General features: G+C 40.0%; 1 protein-coding gene across 6 annotated transcripts in view; it reads left to right on the top strand.

Moving 5' to 3' along the window:
- Positions 1 to 18,197, top strand: part of ATXN10 (ataxin 10) — a 149,026-nt gene that overhangs the window by 110,871 nt on the left and 19,958 nt on the right. For 2 of the 6 annotated variants that reach the window (XM_077825509.1, XM_077825486.1), the window contains one exon: positions 9,605 to 9,668. In XM_077825509.1, the coding sequence (XP_077681635.1) occupies positions 9,605 to 9,668 (64 nt within the window). Of the gene's footprint in view, positions 1 to 7,442; positions 7,539 to 8,023; positions 8,086 to 9,604; positions 9,669 to 15,716; positions 16,105 to 18,197 lie in introns of those variants that run through there. The other 4 variants (XR_013347025.1, XR_013347024.1, XR_013347030.1 and 1 more) reach the window with 4 other exon arrangements.

Below are 18,197 nucleotides of genomic sequence, written 5' to 3'. Positions count from 1 at the left end.
GTAGATCCACATTTTCCTGTGTATTCTCACAATGGGGCCAAAACCTTCAACTTCTGGAGGAGAAATTAAAGTTTGCAGATTTCAGGGCACCTCTGAGCTGGTGATCTCTGTCTGCTCACTTCCAAAAGGGAGTTCCACTGTCAGATCCCAGGATGTCCACTGTAGTCCATGAGCTAAACCTAAAAAATTGCCTCTTGGTACTATTTTGGTGGGCAAAATGTCCTTTTAATAGCTCCATGTCAGTTGATGATAAAAAGTTATGGTGGCTCTTTCTGCAGAGTTGCTTAGTGGTAGAACTGAGCCTGGTTTTTTTAAATTAGCCATTAATTTTTGAAAAAAATCCTAATATGCAGATGTGTTGTTTATTATTTAAATGAAAGAAAACCCACTTTGATTAGATTTTATTCAACACATTGTTCATTAGTAAGTAAAAAGGAGCATTTGGGTGTTACATTAAGGATATTAATTTCAAATCTAAAATGACAAAAATATAATTAAACGACATCATATAATAGAGTTGTCTCTCTCCATGTTTCTTGAAGCTTTTTTGCAGTGCCACTAATGTTGTACATTCTGCCATAACTACATTGACATATCAAGCCCACAGTAATATAAAATGGATAACCCACTAACAATCCGGTATACAGCATCTGACTGGAATGTCATCTCCATTTGTATCATTATCTTCCTCATCTGACCTGTCCTCCATACTGTCACATCATGCTCATCTTCATTCATGCTTTCACATGTTTGCATCCTATCTTCTGGAGAGCATTTGAATCCATTTGCAAGGCACTGGCAATCGGGTCATTTTCATTCTTTGATGCATGTACAAATCATTAGCTGCAAGACTATCTCAGCAGCAGGTGGGCCATTCGTCCATTCTTTTGTCAACTCACCCTCCTCCATGACCCAGCTATGCCCTGTTTCAGGGCTGGGTATGACAGCATACTTCTCCAGACTCCTATGCGAGACAGCAGCCTGATCATTGGCACACTGAGCATGCAGGTGGAGGTAGTCTTTGCATGGAGAAAGCTGGCCATATTCAACATCTCCCTTCTTAGTTCAGAACAGCTCGATTCTTAGCACGTTCACCTCTGTTATATTTGACTGAGTGGATATATTCTACAGGTGAATTCCTGAAGAAGAAAAAGAAAGAGCTCTGCAGACAAGACCCAGTGTTGCCATTGCTGCACCAATGCTTCTCTTAGGAGCTTCTTCTCTAGTGATCAACTTTAAGCCAGTCACTTTCCCATGTCCTGCAAATGCAGTAACAGAATCACACCCATTCCTAATAGGGCTCTGCAGACTTCCTTTCCTAGTGATATGCCAAGTTTGCTTATTGTGACATCCTGGCACCCCAATATTCACCACTGTCATGTATTTCATAGATATTTATTTAGGTCAGAAGGGACCATTATGATCATCTAGTCTGACCATAGGATATGGTTTCTACAAAGCATGCCTTGTGAGGTATCATTCTAAAAGTCTTGATCTGCTAGACATTAATATCTCGTTGGATTGTATGTGCTGTCGTCAAATGTGAAGTTATGAAGTTCGGCTATGTATGTGTTACTGAAACATGTTGTGAGGTTGAAAACCCCCAAAAGCAGCCTTTCAGTTACAACAGTAAAAAGACCAAACAATGTTAATGGCTTACTGAGGAAATGCACATAAGCACAAGGATTACCCCAGGAACTGTGTACAATAGAAATCTCTCAGAGATAGCACTGCACAATGGGAACTGTTTGACCCAGGTCACAGCAAAAGAGCTTTCCAGCAAGTGGGAAGAAGATATAAAAGGGGGAAATGATATTATGATGGGACCTCAGTCTCACTACAACCACACACCTGAAAAGGCCTAAGGGACAAGGACTGAACTGTGGGAAGTGATGGTCCCAGGCTAGAGGGATTTTTAGCCTGTGTATGGAAACCTGGGAAAGCAAAGGCAACTTGTGCCTTAAGAATCTGCTAGCCTGTATATTACTCAGGGTGAGAATTTGTTAATTCATATCCTACCTATCTAGTGTGTTAAGATCAGCTTGCAGTTTTGTTTATTTACTAAGGTAATCTGGTTTGATCTGTTTGATATAACTTATAATCACTTAAAATCTATCTTTTGTAGTTGTTAAACATGTTTTTGTTTTGTCTAAAATCAGTGTGTGGGAGTTATAACTCGGGGCAGAAAACTGTTGTATATCTCTCTCCACATTGAGGGAGGGGGCAAATTTTATGAGTTTACGCTGTATAGTTCCCTGTGCAGCGCAAGACGGTATAATTTTGGGTTTACACTCCAGAGGGGGTGTGTGGCTTAGCAACTGGGAGGTGCCTTAGCTAAGTCTTCCCATGCAGAGCTGATGTCAGCATGTGTGTGTGTGAAGCTGCAGCTGGGTGTGTTCCTATCTGTGTGTATGCTGGTGAAAGAGCAAGCTTGGAGAGTCTGGCAACTTACCACAGAACCACAGTGGGTAAAGGAGCCCAAGCTGGTGGGTCAGGTGGGCTCAGTGGTATCCAAGTTCCAAGTGGCACCCTGGGGGGAACCCGTCACACATACATCTATATAACTCATTCGATTTTTGGTACCAAATCTTACATAAATTTTGCTGACGTCCCTGAAGAAATCAAGCCTAAGAATTAGCACATCAGTCCTCAGATACAGTAATAACCGATCCATGGTTCTTTGATGCATGCTTAGCATGTCACGTTTGAGTGTCTGCCTCTTCTTGTGAAGGGGACTACTAAAGAAAGTTTGATGCCCCTTCTCTGGCAAGCTTGTTACAGTGTTCCTGGCATGTCACATACATTGTTTTCTCATCTGTTTTCTCCAGGAAATAGGGCTTTTTCCATTCATCACATAAGAACTTGTTGAGAGCAGTCTTGCTGGTAGAACATCCAGGAACTCAGCTGACCAGGACGAGGCCGGTCTAGCCTCATGGTCGGAGTGGGCGTTAGGCCTCATGGTCAGAGTCTGAGTCAGTAGTCGGAAGCTGGAACTGAGGGTCAAGCTGGAGAGAGCAGGATAACAGATGAAGGGGGTTCAAGGCTGGGGCAGGACAGAGGCAAGGCTGGATGCAAAGTAATGCAGGAGCCAGCATAGTGGTGGGCCAGAGCATTGAGCAGCCAGCGAGGAGCTGCTGCTGCTGGCTTAAGAGCGGCAGCCAGCTTGCCCTTGTAGCCAATCAGGTGACGTGGCCAATCAGGCAGCCTGCTTCCAGCCTTCTGTACTGACTAGGCCACCTGGAGATTAGCTCTGCTACAGGCCCTGATTCCTGACGTATGCACTGTTGGATCTTGTGGCCAGTTACAGTGTTGGTCAAGAGCACTTCAGGGCCTGACCTTCTGTTTTCCCTCTCTACGTTTTTAATGATGTCATTGTACATATCCAAGATCACATCTATCCTGTCACTGTCCGTTCCAGTCTTCAAAGCTGACATAGATGTTCTCTGACCGATTACCATATATTTTGTTCTCAACATTTATTTTGTGTACAAAGGCCATTCCATCACCAGTGCAGTCAGAAGGACTAGGGATTGTGTCAGCTGCTGTTACTATTTGCTCAAGACTTCTTGCCAGGGCTGCTGCTGCATTTGTCTTCACGCTGCTGACAAAATTGATGAGAGCCCAAGGCAGTGGTCCTCACGTGTGCAGCAACACTTCCTTTTTGTCCAAATTCCAGCTTGCTGCTTCCAAAAGCATTTGGCCAAAAACCTTGTGATTCACCTTTAATATAATCTTCTTGTTTTGAGGCTTTTGTTTCCCTGGATTTCTTTGTCACTGAATGTCTACAGTTTTTGCTTTGGCAGCCTATCATACAAGTTTTGGTTTGGCTGCTCTGTTTCTAGCCTGTTATGTCTGAAAGCTATGTATGCACCTTCTCCTTCGTATATAACAGATCCCCTCAAACATCTTCAGGAGCTACAGAGCCAATAGGGGAGTGAGGGTTTTGTTTTTGGTTTTTGGTTTTTTTGGACAGGTGAGAACTTTCTCATTCTCATGCTTTATGGCAAAGGTCAAACAATTGTTTTTTATTGTGGGGTTGGGTTTTTTTTGTTGCAGTGGCTGGTAAATTTTTGTGGTTCAGTCTTCAGTGTTATGTGAGGATCTGGCCATTATTTGTTCCCTGTGGTATCTGAAGGCATTTTCTAAAACTAGTCCAGCAGATGAAGTCCAAATTCTGTTTGATCTTCTCCAGCAGAGTAATTTATCTGGTACAAATGACCGTCAAAAGGAAGGTGGCACAAGAGCTCTTTCAGATTCCCTTTCACCGACGGTACCGTTTCTGCTTGCAGTTACGTCAACCAGAAAGGTAGAAGACATCCCAACGTTTTCTAGAAAGATTCCATTCATTATGTATTACCCTGACAAAATTGTTCCTGAGAAATATATTTCCATCTGCAGAGAAAAATTAGTTTCCACGTTAATCAAGAGAGATTACTTCTGCCCCAGGCCAACATGAGAAAAGGAAAATAACTTGCACTTGTTTGAGGTCTTTAGTTCTTAAATTTTACCTGTATTGGGATCAACTGTATTTGTTCTTTTTGGAGAGTCACAAAAGTATCAATCTGGACAAAAAGTAGCTGAATGAATCCATTGGTATCTCTAACAAGGGGTCTCTTTTGTCTCTTGAATAAAAGTCCATCAGGCCAAAAGTCAGACTAATTCTTGGACAGAAAAGAGGGAGCCTTTGTGAAAAAAGGTTTGCAAAGTGACCACCTATAAATCCATCCACTCCTTTTGTTATAGGATCAATGCTAATACCTCAGATAACACAGTGTTTAGGGACCATGTTTTAAAGACCATAAAGGAAAAAATAGTCAATAGGTTTATTTTCCATCTCCCTAATAAGGTTATTTGGTATTTCTCTATACAGCCCAATTGTGCAAATTACTGAAGCTAATCTCTGCAGAAAGGGGAATTTTCCCCCAATCTCTGAAGTGGGTTTCTGTGAGAGTCAGTAGCTGCGGTTGTTTGTTTTTCCTACACCATTGGTGGTTGGTGATCACAAGATGTGTGTGTGTCAGTTTTTGAGAAGTTCTTGTTTGCTGGCAGCAGCCCCTTGTAGTCAGAAATTTTTCTTTCAATTTGTTCCTCTGCCTGTTTGTTGCCTGCAGTGAGAGTAGGGCCCTTTTAGCATGGATTACGAGAGCTACTCACATAATCTCATTTTGCTCGTAGGGAAAAATTTCCCTTTTTTTGCGACATAGCTGCAACACATGCTATGTCTGTGAAATATGTATTGTCTCTGTAGCTGAAATAATGATGGAAAAGATAGAACTGAGAAACAAAACCAGTCACATGTTCCAATGAAAGAGTCATTTCTATTGAAGTATATCTTGTCTAAAGACATATAGAAGTTCTTATTACATCACATTAAAATATTTGCCAACAAGACAATTGCTTAGGGATTTTTAATCTTGCCATGTTTTTATGCTTAAAACAGTCTAGTAGTTTAGCACTTATATAACCATAAATGTGCATGGTTGTTTGGAGAGAATACAGGTATTTGTTGTTTTATTTATTTGTATTGGAGTACCACTAGGAACTCCAGCTCTATTGTTCTAGAGGCTGTATGTAACACTCTCCCTAGAATCTGTGTGTAACACACGCACTCACACACACGATATTGCTTGCCACAAAGAGCTTACATTCTGAGTAATGGGGCCAACTTTACAGGTGTCTGAATTTAAGTCTAGCAGCAGTCTAAATTCCTGTTACTTATGCTTTCTTTGGGCCTTGTATATGTTCATGTTACACTAGTAATAATCAGTAATAACAACTTCCATGCACTTTAAGAAAATACTGCTTCTGGTAGAATATGAGGGATAGCAGTCTTGCCTTTTCCCTCCTCCTTCTACAGCCCACAGAGAAAGAGGGTTTATTGTATCCGTATCAGAGCCTAAGGGCCTCTTACTTTTTCTCTACTCTTCACCACTGTCCCAGCCAAAGTGTCCAGACACAACCATTATCCTTCTGGCTACAAGTGACTAAATAATGCTCTCTTCAGAGCCCATCCATGCAACTCTCTAACTGGATATAATCAGACTTCCTCAGTGCACCAAAACTTTTACCAGACAGAGGAGCAAGACATATGGATTGTGTGCAATGCGGTTTTCATGGCCCCTGGGAAACACTTTAGTATGCAGGGGTGCAAAACCCATCCTATATCCCACATGCAGTCACTTCACTGTTGGCCCCTTGTGCAGCCTCTGAGCATTTTTCTGGGCCCTCGACACAAAGGTGAATTTCATCCTTAGACAAAAAAACACCTGAGATACGATATACTCCTGGTGCAGATAAATCTCCAATAATGCCAATGAAATTACAATCTGCCAGCGGCAGTGAATTTGACCCTTGTTGTGCAAGTTTTGGACTGCATAACTTCAGTGTTCAGTCAGATTTAGCAGTTACTACTCCTCAAAACTGACATGTCCTAACGTATCTAAATAATACTCAATACATACTTACCTTTCTTTCTTTCTTTCTTTTTCTTGAGTGGACTCAGTTGGCATCTTCTGTTGGGGGAAGGCCACTTTGTAAATTGGTGTATAATTATTGCTTTTCAGTATTGTACATTTGGGGAGAATGTTTTGATTAGTGACTTCTACAAATTGAAATAAATAGCTTGTGAAAGTCCATCTTAAAAAAGGGAAAACTGACAGTATCTTTTTAAAGTCCTTTTGTGAATGGGAGGCATTTTCCATAAGTGTGATACATTTGGAGTGTGCACATTTGTTGAACATTTTGATATTGTCCTAAGAAACATAATTACAGACAATATTGTTCACATTATAGAATAGTAATATGGAGCAGTGTTTTAAAAGATAATTAATGTTTAGTTACACTATCTTTAAAGTGTTGATTCAGTTTACACCAGAATTTATCAAGGGTCAAATGTTTTTAGTTACCTGATTACATTTATATAATCATCTAATCCTTGTTAATTCTCTTAATTGATAGTAACTGACATTTACTGTCAAATGTGGCATTGATTGCTGCTTCTAGAAAGCCATACAAGAAATTGTGATGCAATATTATCTTTTCAAGATTTCAAGTACTTATTGATGTGAAAACTGCAGGTGGTGTAAGGATGAAATTGTGACCCATTAATGTCACTGACAAAATTCCCATTGATTTCAGCGAGCCTGAGCTTTCAACCTAAATGTAGACTGCAGTTTTATTTAATTGCTTAAACCAGGATAATTGTTCCTGTAGAATATAACCGCCACTCAGAAAATTACCTGGCATTATGCTAATCCTGTGCAGTACCTAGCTGTTGACCAATAGGCACCACTGTGTAAGTAGAAGCTACTTTTAGTGCCTTCTGCTTCTAATCCAGGACAATACGTGTAAGTGCAGGCAAAAAGTTACTTGTATATTTGCAGGGCTGGGACAACAACAATTAACTTCTTCCCTGTATGTGTCTGTGTGTGATATTTGTGTAGATTTGTCCCTTCTCAAACAGAATTGATCAGTCCCCCACTGGCGTGCCCCCCCCATCCCCACTCACTCTTCCCAGGACACTACACGCTACCTTGGTGGTAAGTTTGCTGAGGTTCACATATTGTTCTCTACACCCCCATCTCTGTATGAATCCATACAAAAGGTGTGACACCTTATACCCATTACTCAGAGGCACCTTGGTGCCAAAGAACTGCTCTTTAAGGGAAGAAGATTAAGGATTATCACCAGTTCATGAATCATGCTAGTGTGCCTTTATTGAAACAGCTGCCCAGGAGTAAGGCAGGAGAGCTGGGGGGGAGAGGGGAGATGATTTGAGAGTTTAGGGATAGGACCACTGCCCATTCTGTAGGCAAATTGTACCAAGTTGGTGCAAGATTTAAGAGATACTCTTCGAATTTTTTTTCCAGCCCCGATGGATATTTTTGAGGGAGAGCCATTGTAATTTAAAAACTAACTTATAGTCAACTCAACCACATAATGAACACTAGTAAACAAAGCTTGCCTTGAAGAATGTTTCAGAGGAAGCATTACCAAAGTAATCTTTCATTTGCACCCACTGTAGGGTTCCTTTCTGCCTCACTTCATCACACCTACTCTGATGTAACTCATGGTGTACCTGTAGAAGTAAGTGAATTGGGCATATCCTTCCTAGATGCAAAAAATGGAACCCAGTTGTTTTAATTATCTGTATATTTTTTTCATTTTATGCTGTTTAAGCTAATGTAAATGGTTGTTCATGAGTTTTGTAGTTAACATTTCTTGTTTATTGCATGAATATTGACAGGCTGATGCTTGTGCTGTAATTTGCAGCTCATGTTCCCATTGATTGAAGGAATCTCATCAGTACCATAGTAACTTCTGAGTACTTGTGAGGCTTTTAATTAAATTTTACTTGTACATAGTGTTTTTTTAATGTGCTACTTGAGTGTCTGATTTTAATCAGACATGAACAAACTGCCTCACTTATTTCAGTTGACAGCACTTGATGTAGGTTAATTTTACTGTTCAACATTTTATTGATGGAAAATAGAAGGTAATGTTCTGGGTGGATCAGCATTTGGCCACAGAGTGTAAAAAATCTCTTACAAATGCAGACGACAATTGGATTATTAAAAGGTCACTGTTTGTTCAAGCTTTGAAGTGCAATATCATACGTGATATCCTTTGGCAATCACTTAAGAAATAGCCTGGATGGAATGCATATTTTAAAACTTGTTTTATAAATTCAATTTCTTCTAGATATACTTATGCACGTTAGCTCAGATGTGCTAAAAAGGCTTTTAAGAGCTATCAGAGCTTCTTGGGTGGGGGTGGGGGGGTCTGATAAGCTATGTCAGTTACAGTCTCTGAGTATTTCTGCTGTTACTTTCTCATGCTATCATTGAAATTCTATACTAATATTGTATGGAGTGGGGTTCATAAAAGGGGTATTTTGTTGAATTAATCTGTGAATTTAATTGTGTTTTACCTTTATGCTGTTGAGATTCACATTTCAGCCTTTCTCCCCAACTTGCCCCCCCTTTTCTTTTTTACAGTTAGTGTTCAGTTACAACTGGAAAGGGTATCCATGGTGCAGTGTAAATTTGTGATTTTTTTTGTTTTACATGACGTATATAAAAGATCTTGCCCCGAACAGCAAATGTGCCTACAAAAGTATAAACCCATCTCTCTGCTGTGAATCTAAAAAGATGGTTGCACTCTCTCTGATCTCACCAATCTCAGTTTGAAATCAAGTTTCCAGAATTTAGACAAAGTTTAGTGTTTTCACACCAGTAGTACGTCAATGTACATTATGTAAATGTACTCATTCGTGGGGTTTTTAATCTATTCAGAAGCATAGGTTTTCAATTTAGTGGGTGAGACATAAGCCTAAGACAAGGACATACATTTAGACAAATGTTGGAAATAGGAGGCATGTCAAATGAATGTACATTTGTGTGAATACTTTATTATGTTTATGTCTAAAAAGAACTTTTTTTCTTTACAATTTGGCTTAACATGTTTCACATACTTTTAGTTAAATTAATGTGCAAGTGCCCGTGGTCTGTTGTATCTTTGCAGTTTCTATTTGTTATTTCTTTCATTCTTTGCTGCAAACAGTATTGAGAATTGTATTACATTAAGAAAATTTGTTTTAATTCAGGTTTATCGATTAGATGGAATTCCACTGATCCTGGACAACTGCAGTATTGATGACAACAACCCTTGTATCCTTTTAAGTGAAGTTGTAACAGACTAAATTAATGTATATTCTCCTATAACATCATTTGGGGGACACTGTATGCATATATGTATGAGTTGGTCTACCTCCGATAATCTTCGGAGTTGAGCGTTGTATCCAATGTCATTGAACTGGTGGTTTCCCCTGGATTTACATTAAGGTCTCAGATTTAATCATTGACTGTAGTCAGCTTGAATATAACCTGTTCTTTAACTGTAGCTCCTACTAATCTCTGATAATGCAAATACTCCAGGCTACTGTAGAAGGCATTACAAATCATCCTACCAAAGAGCTGATTTCATATTTGTACATGAAAGTGAGAGTGGATTTTTTTAAAAAAATGTCCTAGTTAGGGTAATACCTGAACATCCTTAGAAATTTCCATTTTTCATTACTGAGTCTTTGACCTTGTTTGTAAAATTGAGGATGCCCTTTTGATTACTTGCTTAATGGTTTTGTGCTGTTGTTGTTTCTGAATACTATATGAACTGAGAAATACATACATGTGCAACATAACATCAGTAATGCAATTTGAACTTTTTTTTTTAAATCAATAGCTTAAGAGAACAAGACCCTTCCTCACTCTCAGCCCAACAGCATCCAGACAGAGGTTTGGGTAGCATTATTTTTAAAGTGTTCAAGACAAATTCCTGGGAATGGTTTACCTTGGCCTGTGCATAAACCAGAGTCAGTTAATGCTCTAGGGAGATTATGGATGAAATCCTATCCCATTGAAGTCCATTCGAGTTTTGCCATTGACATTAAGGGGACTAGGATTGTCACCCTGTGGATGGTTTGTGACTCTCAGGGTGTCTCTACACTGCAATAAAAAACCTCCAGCACCGAGTCTCTGAGCCTGCATGAATTGACTCAGGCTTTGGGGCTCAGGCTGCTGTGCTGAAAAAGGCAGTGTAGTCATTTGGGCTCAAGCCCAGGGTCTGAGATCCACCCTACGCCCCCTATTTGTGGCATTTCAGACCCCAGCTTCTAGCCTGGGCCCAAAAGTCTACATTGTTGTTTTTAGCCCCCCTGCCACAGCCATAGTCAGCTGACCTGGGAGCTGTGAGTCTTTTATTGCAGTGTAGACATACTCTAAGGCCCTGTTCAGGAAAGCACTTAAAGATCCTGCTTAAATTTATGCCATAGAAGTCAGTGAGACTTAACATGCTTCAAGTTAAGCATGTCCTTAAGTGCTTTCTTGAATCGGAGTGAACTTGGAGTGTTTCTTGAATTGAGACCTATGTCTTGTTTTGTAACGTCCTCTATATCCCTTGTTCACTGTTAGAACTCTGGATTGGGATTCATAATGGAAATCTGAATTAAAACCATATTTGGTCATTGTAACTGACCTCAGAGGTTTTGCTTCAACTGACATTTGTCCAGTGAACTGAAATAAGTAGATAAAATAGTAAGCAGTCTGTCAATTTTACACACTTATTAAATCTGACTAGTGGAAAAATAGTTCTCAACTCAGAGACGTGGCAATTTATGTGAGGGAAAAAATAGTTGTCAATTAATGACGCAGATTATTGGACTGGTGGTGAAGCTTGATATGAACAGTGCAGATGTATTATAGGGGCTTTTTTCTATGGCTTAAGAACAGCAGCATCCCTAAAGAGCAGCAACTGGATTGTAGCTTGAAGGAAACTACTTTAAAAATGTCCAAGAGATTTTTATCATGGCAATTTTATTGTCAGAGCAACATTTAGGTACCCACTAATTGTCGCAATCAGTTGAGGTGGTAAGTCATCTCTAGACAGCATATTAGGATAACTAACAACATTTGATCCAGTGACTGCAGCCAACATGATTACTGACTTGTGATGTGCAGATCCTGAACAAACTGACAATACAGTCTGTTTACCATCCTCACAGGACAGTTTTAGAGTCCAGCCAAACCTGACCACAACTTCTAGACCACAGTTAGATTTTGTTTTTTATATTTTTTTAAAACGTTAATTCAGATTAACAAATTAACTTCAGAATAAAAACCCACCTGCAGCAAATATGGTAAAACAAAGAACAAAACTGTGAAATGCATTCTAATTTTCATCATAATTTCATTTCAAAACTGTGGTTAATCTATCACTTAAATCAAATAACTGGAGGGTAGCTAATGTGATGCAGATTTTTTTTAAAAAAAGCTCCAGAGGAGATCCTGGAAATTACAGGGCGGTAAACCTAACTTCAGTAAGAGACAAATTGGTTGAAACTATAATAAAGAACAGAATGATCAGAAACGCAGATGGACATGCTTTGTTGGGGAAGAGTTAACACGGCTTTTATAGAGGGAAATCGTGCCTCACAAATCTATTAGAATTCTTTGAGGGGGTCAACAAACGTGGACAGGGGCGATCCAGGGGGTATAGTGTGCTTGGATTTTTCAGAAAGCCTTTGATAAGGTCCCTCACTAATGGCACTTAAGCAAAGTATGCAGTCATGGATTAAGAGGGAAGGTCCTCTCATGGATCAGTAACTGGTTAAAAGATAGGAAACAAAGGGTAAGAATAAGTGGTTACTTTTCACAATGGAGAGAGGTAAATAGTGGGGTCCCCTAAGAATCTGTAGTGGCATGACTGCTGTTCAACATATTCATAAATGATCTGGGAAAAGGGGTAAACAGTGAGGTGGCAAAATTTGCAGATAGTGCAAAATTACTCAAGATTGTTAAGTCCAAAGCAGACTCCGAAGAGTTATAAAAGGATCTCACAAAACTGGGTGACTGGGCAACAAAATGGCAGATGAAATTCAGTGTTGATAAATGCAAAGTAATGCACATTGGAAGGTTTAAACCCAGCTATACATATAAAATGATGAGGTCTAAACTGTTACCACTGAAAAAAGAGATTTTGGAGTCATTGTGGATAGTTCTCTGAAAACAATCACTCAATGCGCAGTGGCAGTCAAAAACACTAAAAGACTGTTAGAAACCATTATGAAAAGTATGGATAATAACACAGTAAATATCATATAAATCTATGGTCTGCTCACACTTTGAATAATACATGCAGTTCTGGTCGCCGCATCTCAAAAAAGATATATTAGAATTGGAAAAGGTACAGAGAGAGGCAACAAACATGACTGGGGTATGGAGAGATTAAAAAGACTGGGACTGTTCAGATCAAAAAGGAGATGACACAGGGTGGACAGGATGGATGTCTATAAAATCATGAATGGTGTGGAGAAAGTAAATAAGGCAGTGTTATTTACCCCTTCACATAACACATGAACCCGGGGTCACCTGATTAAATTAATAAGCAGCAGGTTTAAAACAGAAATATTTCCCATAATGCACAGTAAACTATCAAACTTGTTGTCAGGGATATCATGAAAGCCAAAAGTATAAATCTCTTCAAAACAGAATTTTATAAGTTTATGGAAAACAGGTCCATCAGTGGCTCTCAGCCAAGATGCTCAGGGACGCAACACCATGTCTCTGACTGGCAAATGTGCTGGGACTCCACAACAGGGGATGGATCCAGTGATGAGCTGCCAAAATCTTAACAACTGGTTCCCTATAAAAAGTTCTGATTTAAGGGATGTGCCACAGTGTGTATTTTTTGTACCAGTAGAGTTACCATACGTCTGTGTTTTCCCGGGAGGAATTTTTAAATTTTAAAAATTCCTCCCAGATGGCGATTTAAGAACCAAAAAGTATGACATGTCCAGGAAAATACGGATGTATATTAACCCTACCTAAAGTTCTTTTTTAAAAAGATGGGCCTGAACTAGAAATGAGCTCCGTTTCACATGTGTGGGTCCCCGCCACTCCTTGGGGGTGTGCTAGGGTGACCAGATGTCCCGATTTTGGGGTCTTTTTCTTATATAGGCTCCTATTACCCCCGCACCCCCTGTCCTGATTTTTCACAGTTGCTGTCTGGTCATCCTAGGGTGTGCACATGTGTGGGTCCCAGCTGCTCCCTGCCCTCCTCATTGAAGCAGTTGTGCAGGGTTACTGCCCTGGGAACTGCAGGGCACCAGTGGATGTGAGGCCAGCTGCAGACAGGGGCATGGGGCAGGGGTAGCTGGAGACAGGAGGGTACGGGGTTGGCTGGAAGCGAGGGGGTGTTGGGCTGGCTGGAGGCAGGGCAGGAGGGTGCAGGGCTGGCTGGAGGCAGGGCAGGAGGGTGCAGGGCTGGCTGGAGGCAGGGCAGGAGGGTGCAGGGGGGTGCGGCAGGGGGTTGGCTGGAGACGGGGGGTTGTGGGGCTGGCTAGCTTCGGGCAGGGGGGTACGGCAGGGGCTGGGTACGGCAGGGGCTGGCTGCGGGCAGGGAGTACGGGGGTGGCTGGAGACGGGCTGGCTGCGGGCAGGGTGGTGGGTACTCATGGGGAGAGTGGCTTGGAGCAGCCCTAGCAGCAGGACGCAGCCCAGGCCCAGCAAAGCAGGGGTCAGGGGAGCCCCAGGGGTCAGGGGAGCAGCAGCAACAGGGCTTGTGCCCAGGGCCAGGCAGCAGCCCACATGGCTCCCACAGTGCAGCGCCCCCGGCGGCCGGAGGAGGAATTATATCACTCCTCAGCTGGAGCTCATCAAAGCCTCAGTGCCCCCTGCAGGGAAGCAAGTTAACAACCGGTTCTAAAACTGCTTCAAAATTTAAAAACCGATTCATGCGAACCGGTGCGAACTGGCTTCAGCTCACCACTGGATGGATCACTTGACAATTGCCCTGTTCTGTTCATCCCCTTTGAAGCATCTGTCCTTGTCCGCTGTTGAAAGACAGGATACTGGACTAATTGCACCATTGGTTTGACCCATTATGGCCATTTTTATGTTCTTAACAAAGCTCAGCTATTTAAAACATTTTAGCTCATGTAATATTTTTCCATACATTTTGATATAAATTGTCTTTTTATGAGTGCAATTATAGACATTGTACCACTTTGGAGAGAGAGTGAAATGCCACTTGCTTGAATTTAAAGATTTATCTAATGTAGTAACACCTTTTAATATGAGCTTTCATCACAGACTTGTTGTGCACACAAACAAGGGGGCAGTGTTCAGATTGCTGTGGGTACTTTAACCCTGAATTTTCTCATTCTCTTGTGGAGTTGTCACTGGGATACCAGTGTTGTGTTAATCTTTTCTTTCACGTTAGCTAGCACTTGGTTCTGTTATGCCTTCTTATTGCTTAAATGCATTCTTATTAACATACAAAATTCAACAACTTCTTTTAAAATGGGTGGGTGGGTAGTAAGGCCCTGCTTTGCTGTGACAAACTTTTCTGAAATGGTCAAAATTATTATTTTGATTCTCTATTTTTGGCTACTGCCTTCAGGACTTTCTCAGCGTCAAATATCTGACCATATTTAGTCACAGTTTCTCTCCCTACTATCATATTCTCACACATGAGTGATGGATCCATTCCAGATGATATATTGGAATTTCACTGGCTTATGAAATAAGTGTCTGAACCTGCACTTTCATAACGATGTTCTCCACTCTCCCTTTCCCTTGTGTACAGACCTTAGGAGACCACATTTATCCTTAAGGCCTAGTACTCCTTTAATGCTGTTATGCAGCATGAATTTGACTTCCCCCTCCTCTTAAGCATTCCACATGTGATGCATTCCCAGCATGTCTCACTGGGGGAGCAAATGGAAGAGTTCAGAATTAGTTTCTGGTCTCCTGCTTTGTAGTACATTCTGCTACGTCTGGGCACTAAGGCTAGATCATGTTTGTTGATCAAATATGAGTGTAAAAAAGATGAATGTATCTTTAAATTATAATAATCTAAGGAGATTTGATTTTCAACCTCAATTTGGAACAAGTTTTATCTACACTGTCTGTAAGCAAAAAATCCACCTTTACTGAGATTAGACAGCCTGCCCACTTCCACTTAAAAAAAAAAAAAAATTGCCAGAATTGCAACTCTGATCTAAAGACACTTGGTCTGTCTGCCCTTTCTTTTTATTTCTTTTTTTTTTAAATACAAGACCTTGGGTGGCTGTTCTGATAGATTTTTAGACTGACACAAAGCTCATTATACATGATCACTTGTAATTGTGTTGCTGTTTTCCTTGATAATACATTTTGAAGGTAATCTCAGCAGAACCATTCTCCTACATTCCTTTCAACTTGTTGCTGTATCTGGAAAGGACACATAACCATTTCCAACTAAATTAAACATTTGACAGAATCTAATCACTCTTATAACCGTACAATGCCTAGGAGCAGTCAGAGTTAAAAAAAATTTTTTTTTAAAGTCTTTAGAAAATGAAAACCCTAAGGATTTCAGGCTTCATCTTACTAAATTGTTATCTCTGCATGTTTTTCATTTTGTCCACAAGAGTAGAAAGATTGAGTTTCATTTAAATGCCTGTGATTTCTTTCCAAGGGTCTGTCATTTTAAATAAAAAAAAAAAAAAATCAGGTCTGTAATGTCAAGTGTAAATATATAATCAATTTTTTAAAAAGAAAGAGTACTTGTGGCACCTTAGAGACTAACCAATTTATTTGAGCATAAGCTTTCATGAGCTACAGCTCACTTCATCGGATGCATACTGTGGAAAGTGTAGAAGATCTTTTTCTATACACACAAAGCATGAAAAAATACCTCAGAGTGGGGTGGGAGGAGGTATTTTTTCATGCTTTGTGTGTATAGAAAAAGATCATCTACACTTTCCACAGTATGCATCCGATGAAGTGAGCTGTAGCTCACGAAAGCTCATGCTCAAATAAATTGGTTAGTCTCTAAGGTGCCACAAGTACTCCTTTTCTTTTTGCGAATACAGACTAACACGGCTGTTACTCTGAAATCCATTTTTTAGTTTCAAAAGCATTTTGTATAAAATTACTTTGAGAAAAACGAACAATGAAATGATATAAATTCATAAGATGCAATATAGAGCCACTCCTAGCTATAGCTCTAACTGCACTCTTCAGCAATCAGGTGAGGATTTAGGCCTAGATTGTGTAAATTGAGGAATGCCCTCAACACTTAATGACTTTACCGAGAGTTGAGTTCTTGTCACCTCGCAAGAGTTGTTCAGCCGCTCACAATATTACTCCCTCGGGGGTTTACAGAAACACCTAAGAACTTTAAATAGAGGGTATTTCCCCAAATTCACTTTTACAGTTCCAATGCCTATTTTTGTGGTTTAGCTTTAATTCTTGGCTGCATTTCTCAGATTTCTCTTGGGTTAAGCCTTTCCCAGTAGGTTAAACTCAGATTTCTTTTTTATAGGAAAACTGCTTAGATTTCCTACTAAACATTGCATAGATATCTATTTTTATTTTTGATATTTATTATGAAGGCATCTGTAATGATGCTGTAGTTAAGGTTGCATTTTGATTTCCACTTAAAAAAGGTCTAACATTCCTATATTCTATATTTCACTAATTGAATTCAGTCTCCAAATTTGACACACAAAATCATCAAAAGAGAATTGCATGTAAAAGATTCCATAATTTTTGCAGAGAAAACCTTTACAAATGCTTTTTTTCCTCCTGTAAAGCACACAATTTACAAGGAGGTGCTAAACTGCCATGTTAGAAGTTGAAAGAACTGTTTGTAATTATTTAGAGAGGACAAAATCCTTTCATAAGTCCCTTTATTGGTATCTGATGGAAATAAATCCAAAGGGGAGGAAGTCTCTGACATTTTCAAAATTAATTACTGTTGATGCAGATCAGTTATGGACCCCTAAGATTATATTCCATTAGATCTAGAACAGCTTCTATGGTGTACCTAAGAAATATTTCCATCTTGATGACTAGTAAACCTATTTGTTGGAGCTCAGTTAAGATATCCAGGCAGCCTTTGCCTCTTGATGTTGCACTGAGATTGGATGTCCAGTTTCAGAGAGCTGTCAAGCAGTCTGTCTAGTCAGATCTGACCCACATCTTTAAGAATTGGATGATGGGTTAGTTTTCCCTAGCAGGGTATCTAAACAGGCAGTTTTCAAAAGTAAAAGAAAAATCATCAAAGATGATTGTGCATATAGATTTACTTCCAACCCATCTACACAGCTTCTTTGAGTTAGATCCTCAACTGGTGTAAGTTTACATAGTTCCATTTAAGTCAGTGGAACAGTGTTGATAAACATTAGCTGAAGATTTGGCCTCTGTGCGACTTGGATAGAAGGAAGAGAAATTGGAGTAGAACTGGGCCTATCGCTCTTTATATGGCGTCTGAAGATTCAGACCCCCAAAGGAAGGATGCTCATGGCCTTATTGTTTCTGCTCCCATGGAGTTTTCTAGCTCAGCACCAGTGGCACATGCCTATGTTATAAAAATTGATCTATACAAGAAACCAAGTAAAACTGCAGTTAATGGCAAATAAGGTTTCTTTTTCTTCACATAAAAAAAAAAAGAAAGAAACTATAAGTGCACACCCAATGTACGTCCAGTTAGGAACTGTTTTCTTCTTCTTAAGGAAATGTAGTCCTTTCCTACTTACTTATCCAAGGGATTCTTTGAGCTCAATGTTTTGGTCAAAAAGGTCTATTTTAAGGTAAACTTGAAAGTAGCAAATATTTACTGGAGTGGCCTAACTCAAAGTTGCCTTGACAAAGGCC

The sequence above is a fragment of the Eretmochelys imbricata genome, chromosome 1 (genome assembly GCF_965152235.1).
Source record: "Eretmochelys imbricata isolate rEreImb1 chromosome 1, rEreImb1.hap1, whole genome shotgun sequence".
Lineage (NCBI taxonomy): Eukaryota > Metazoa > Chordata > Testudines > Cheloniidae > Eretmochelys > Eretmochelys imbricata.
This window is presented reverse-complemented; position numbering and strand designations above follow the sequence as displayed.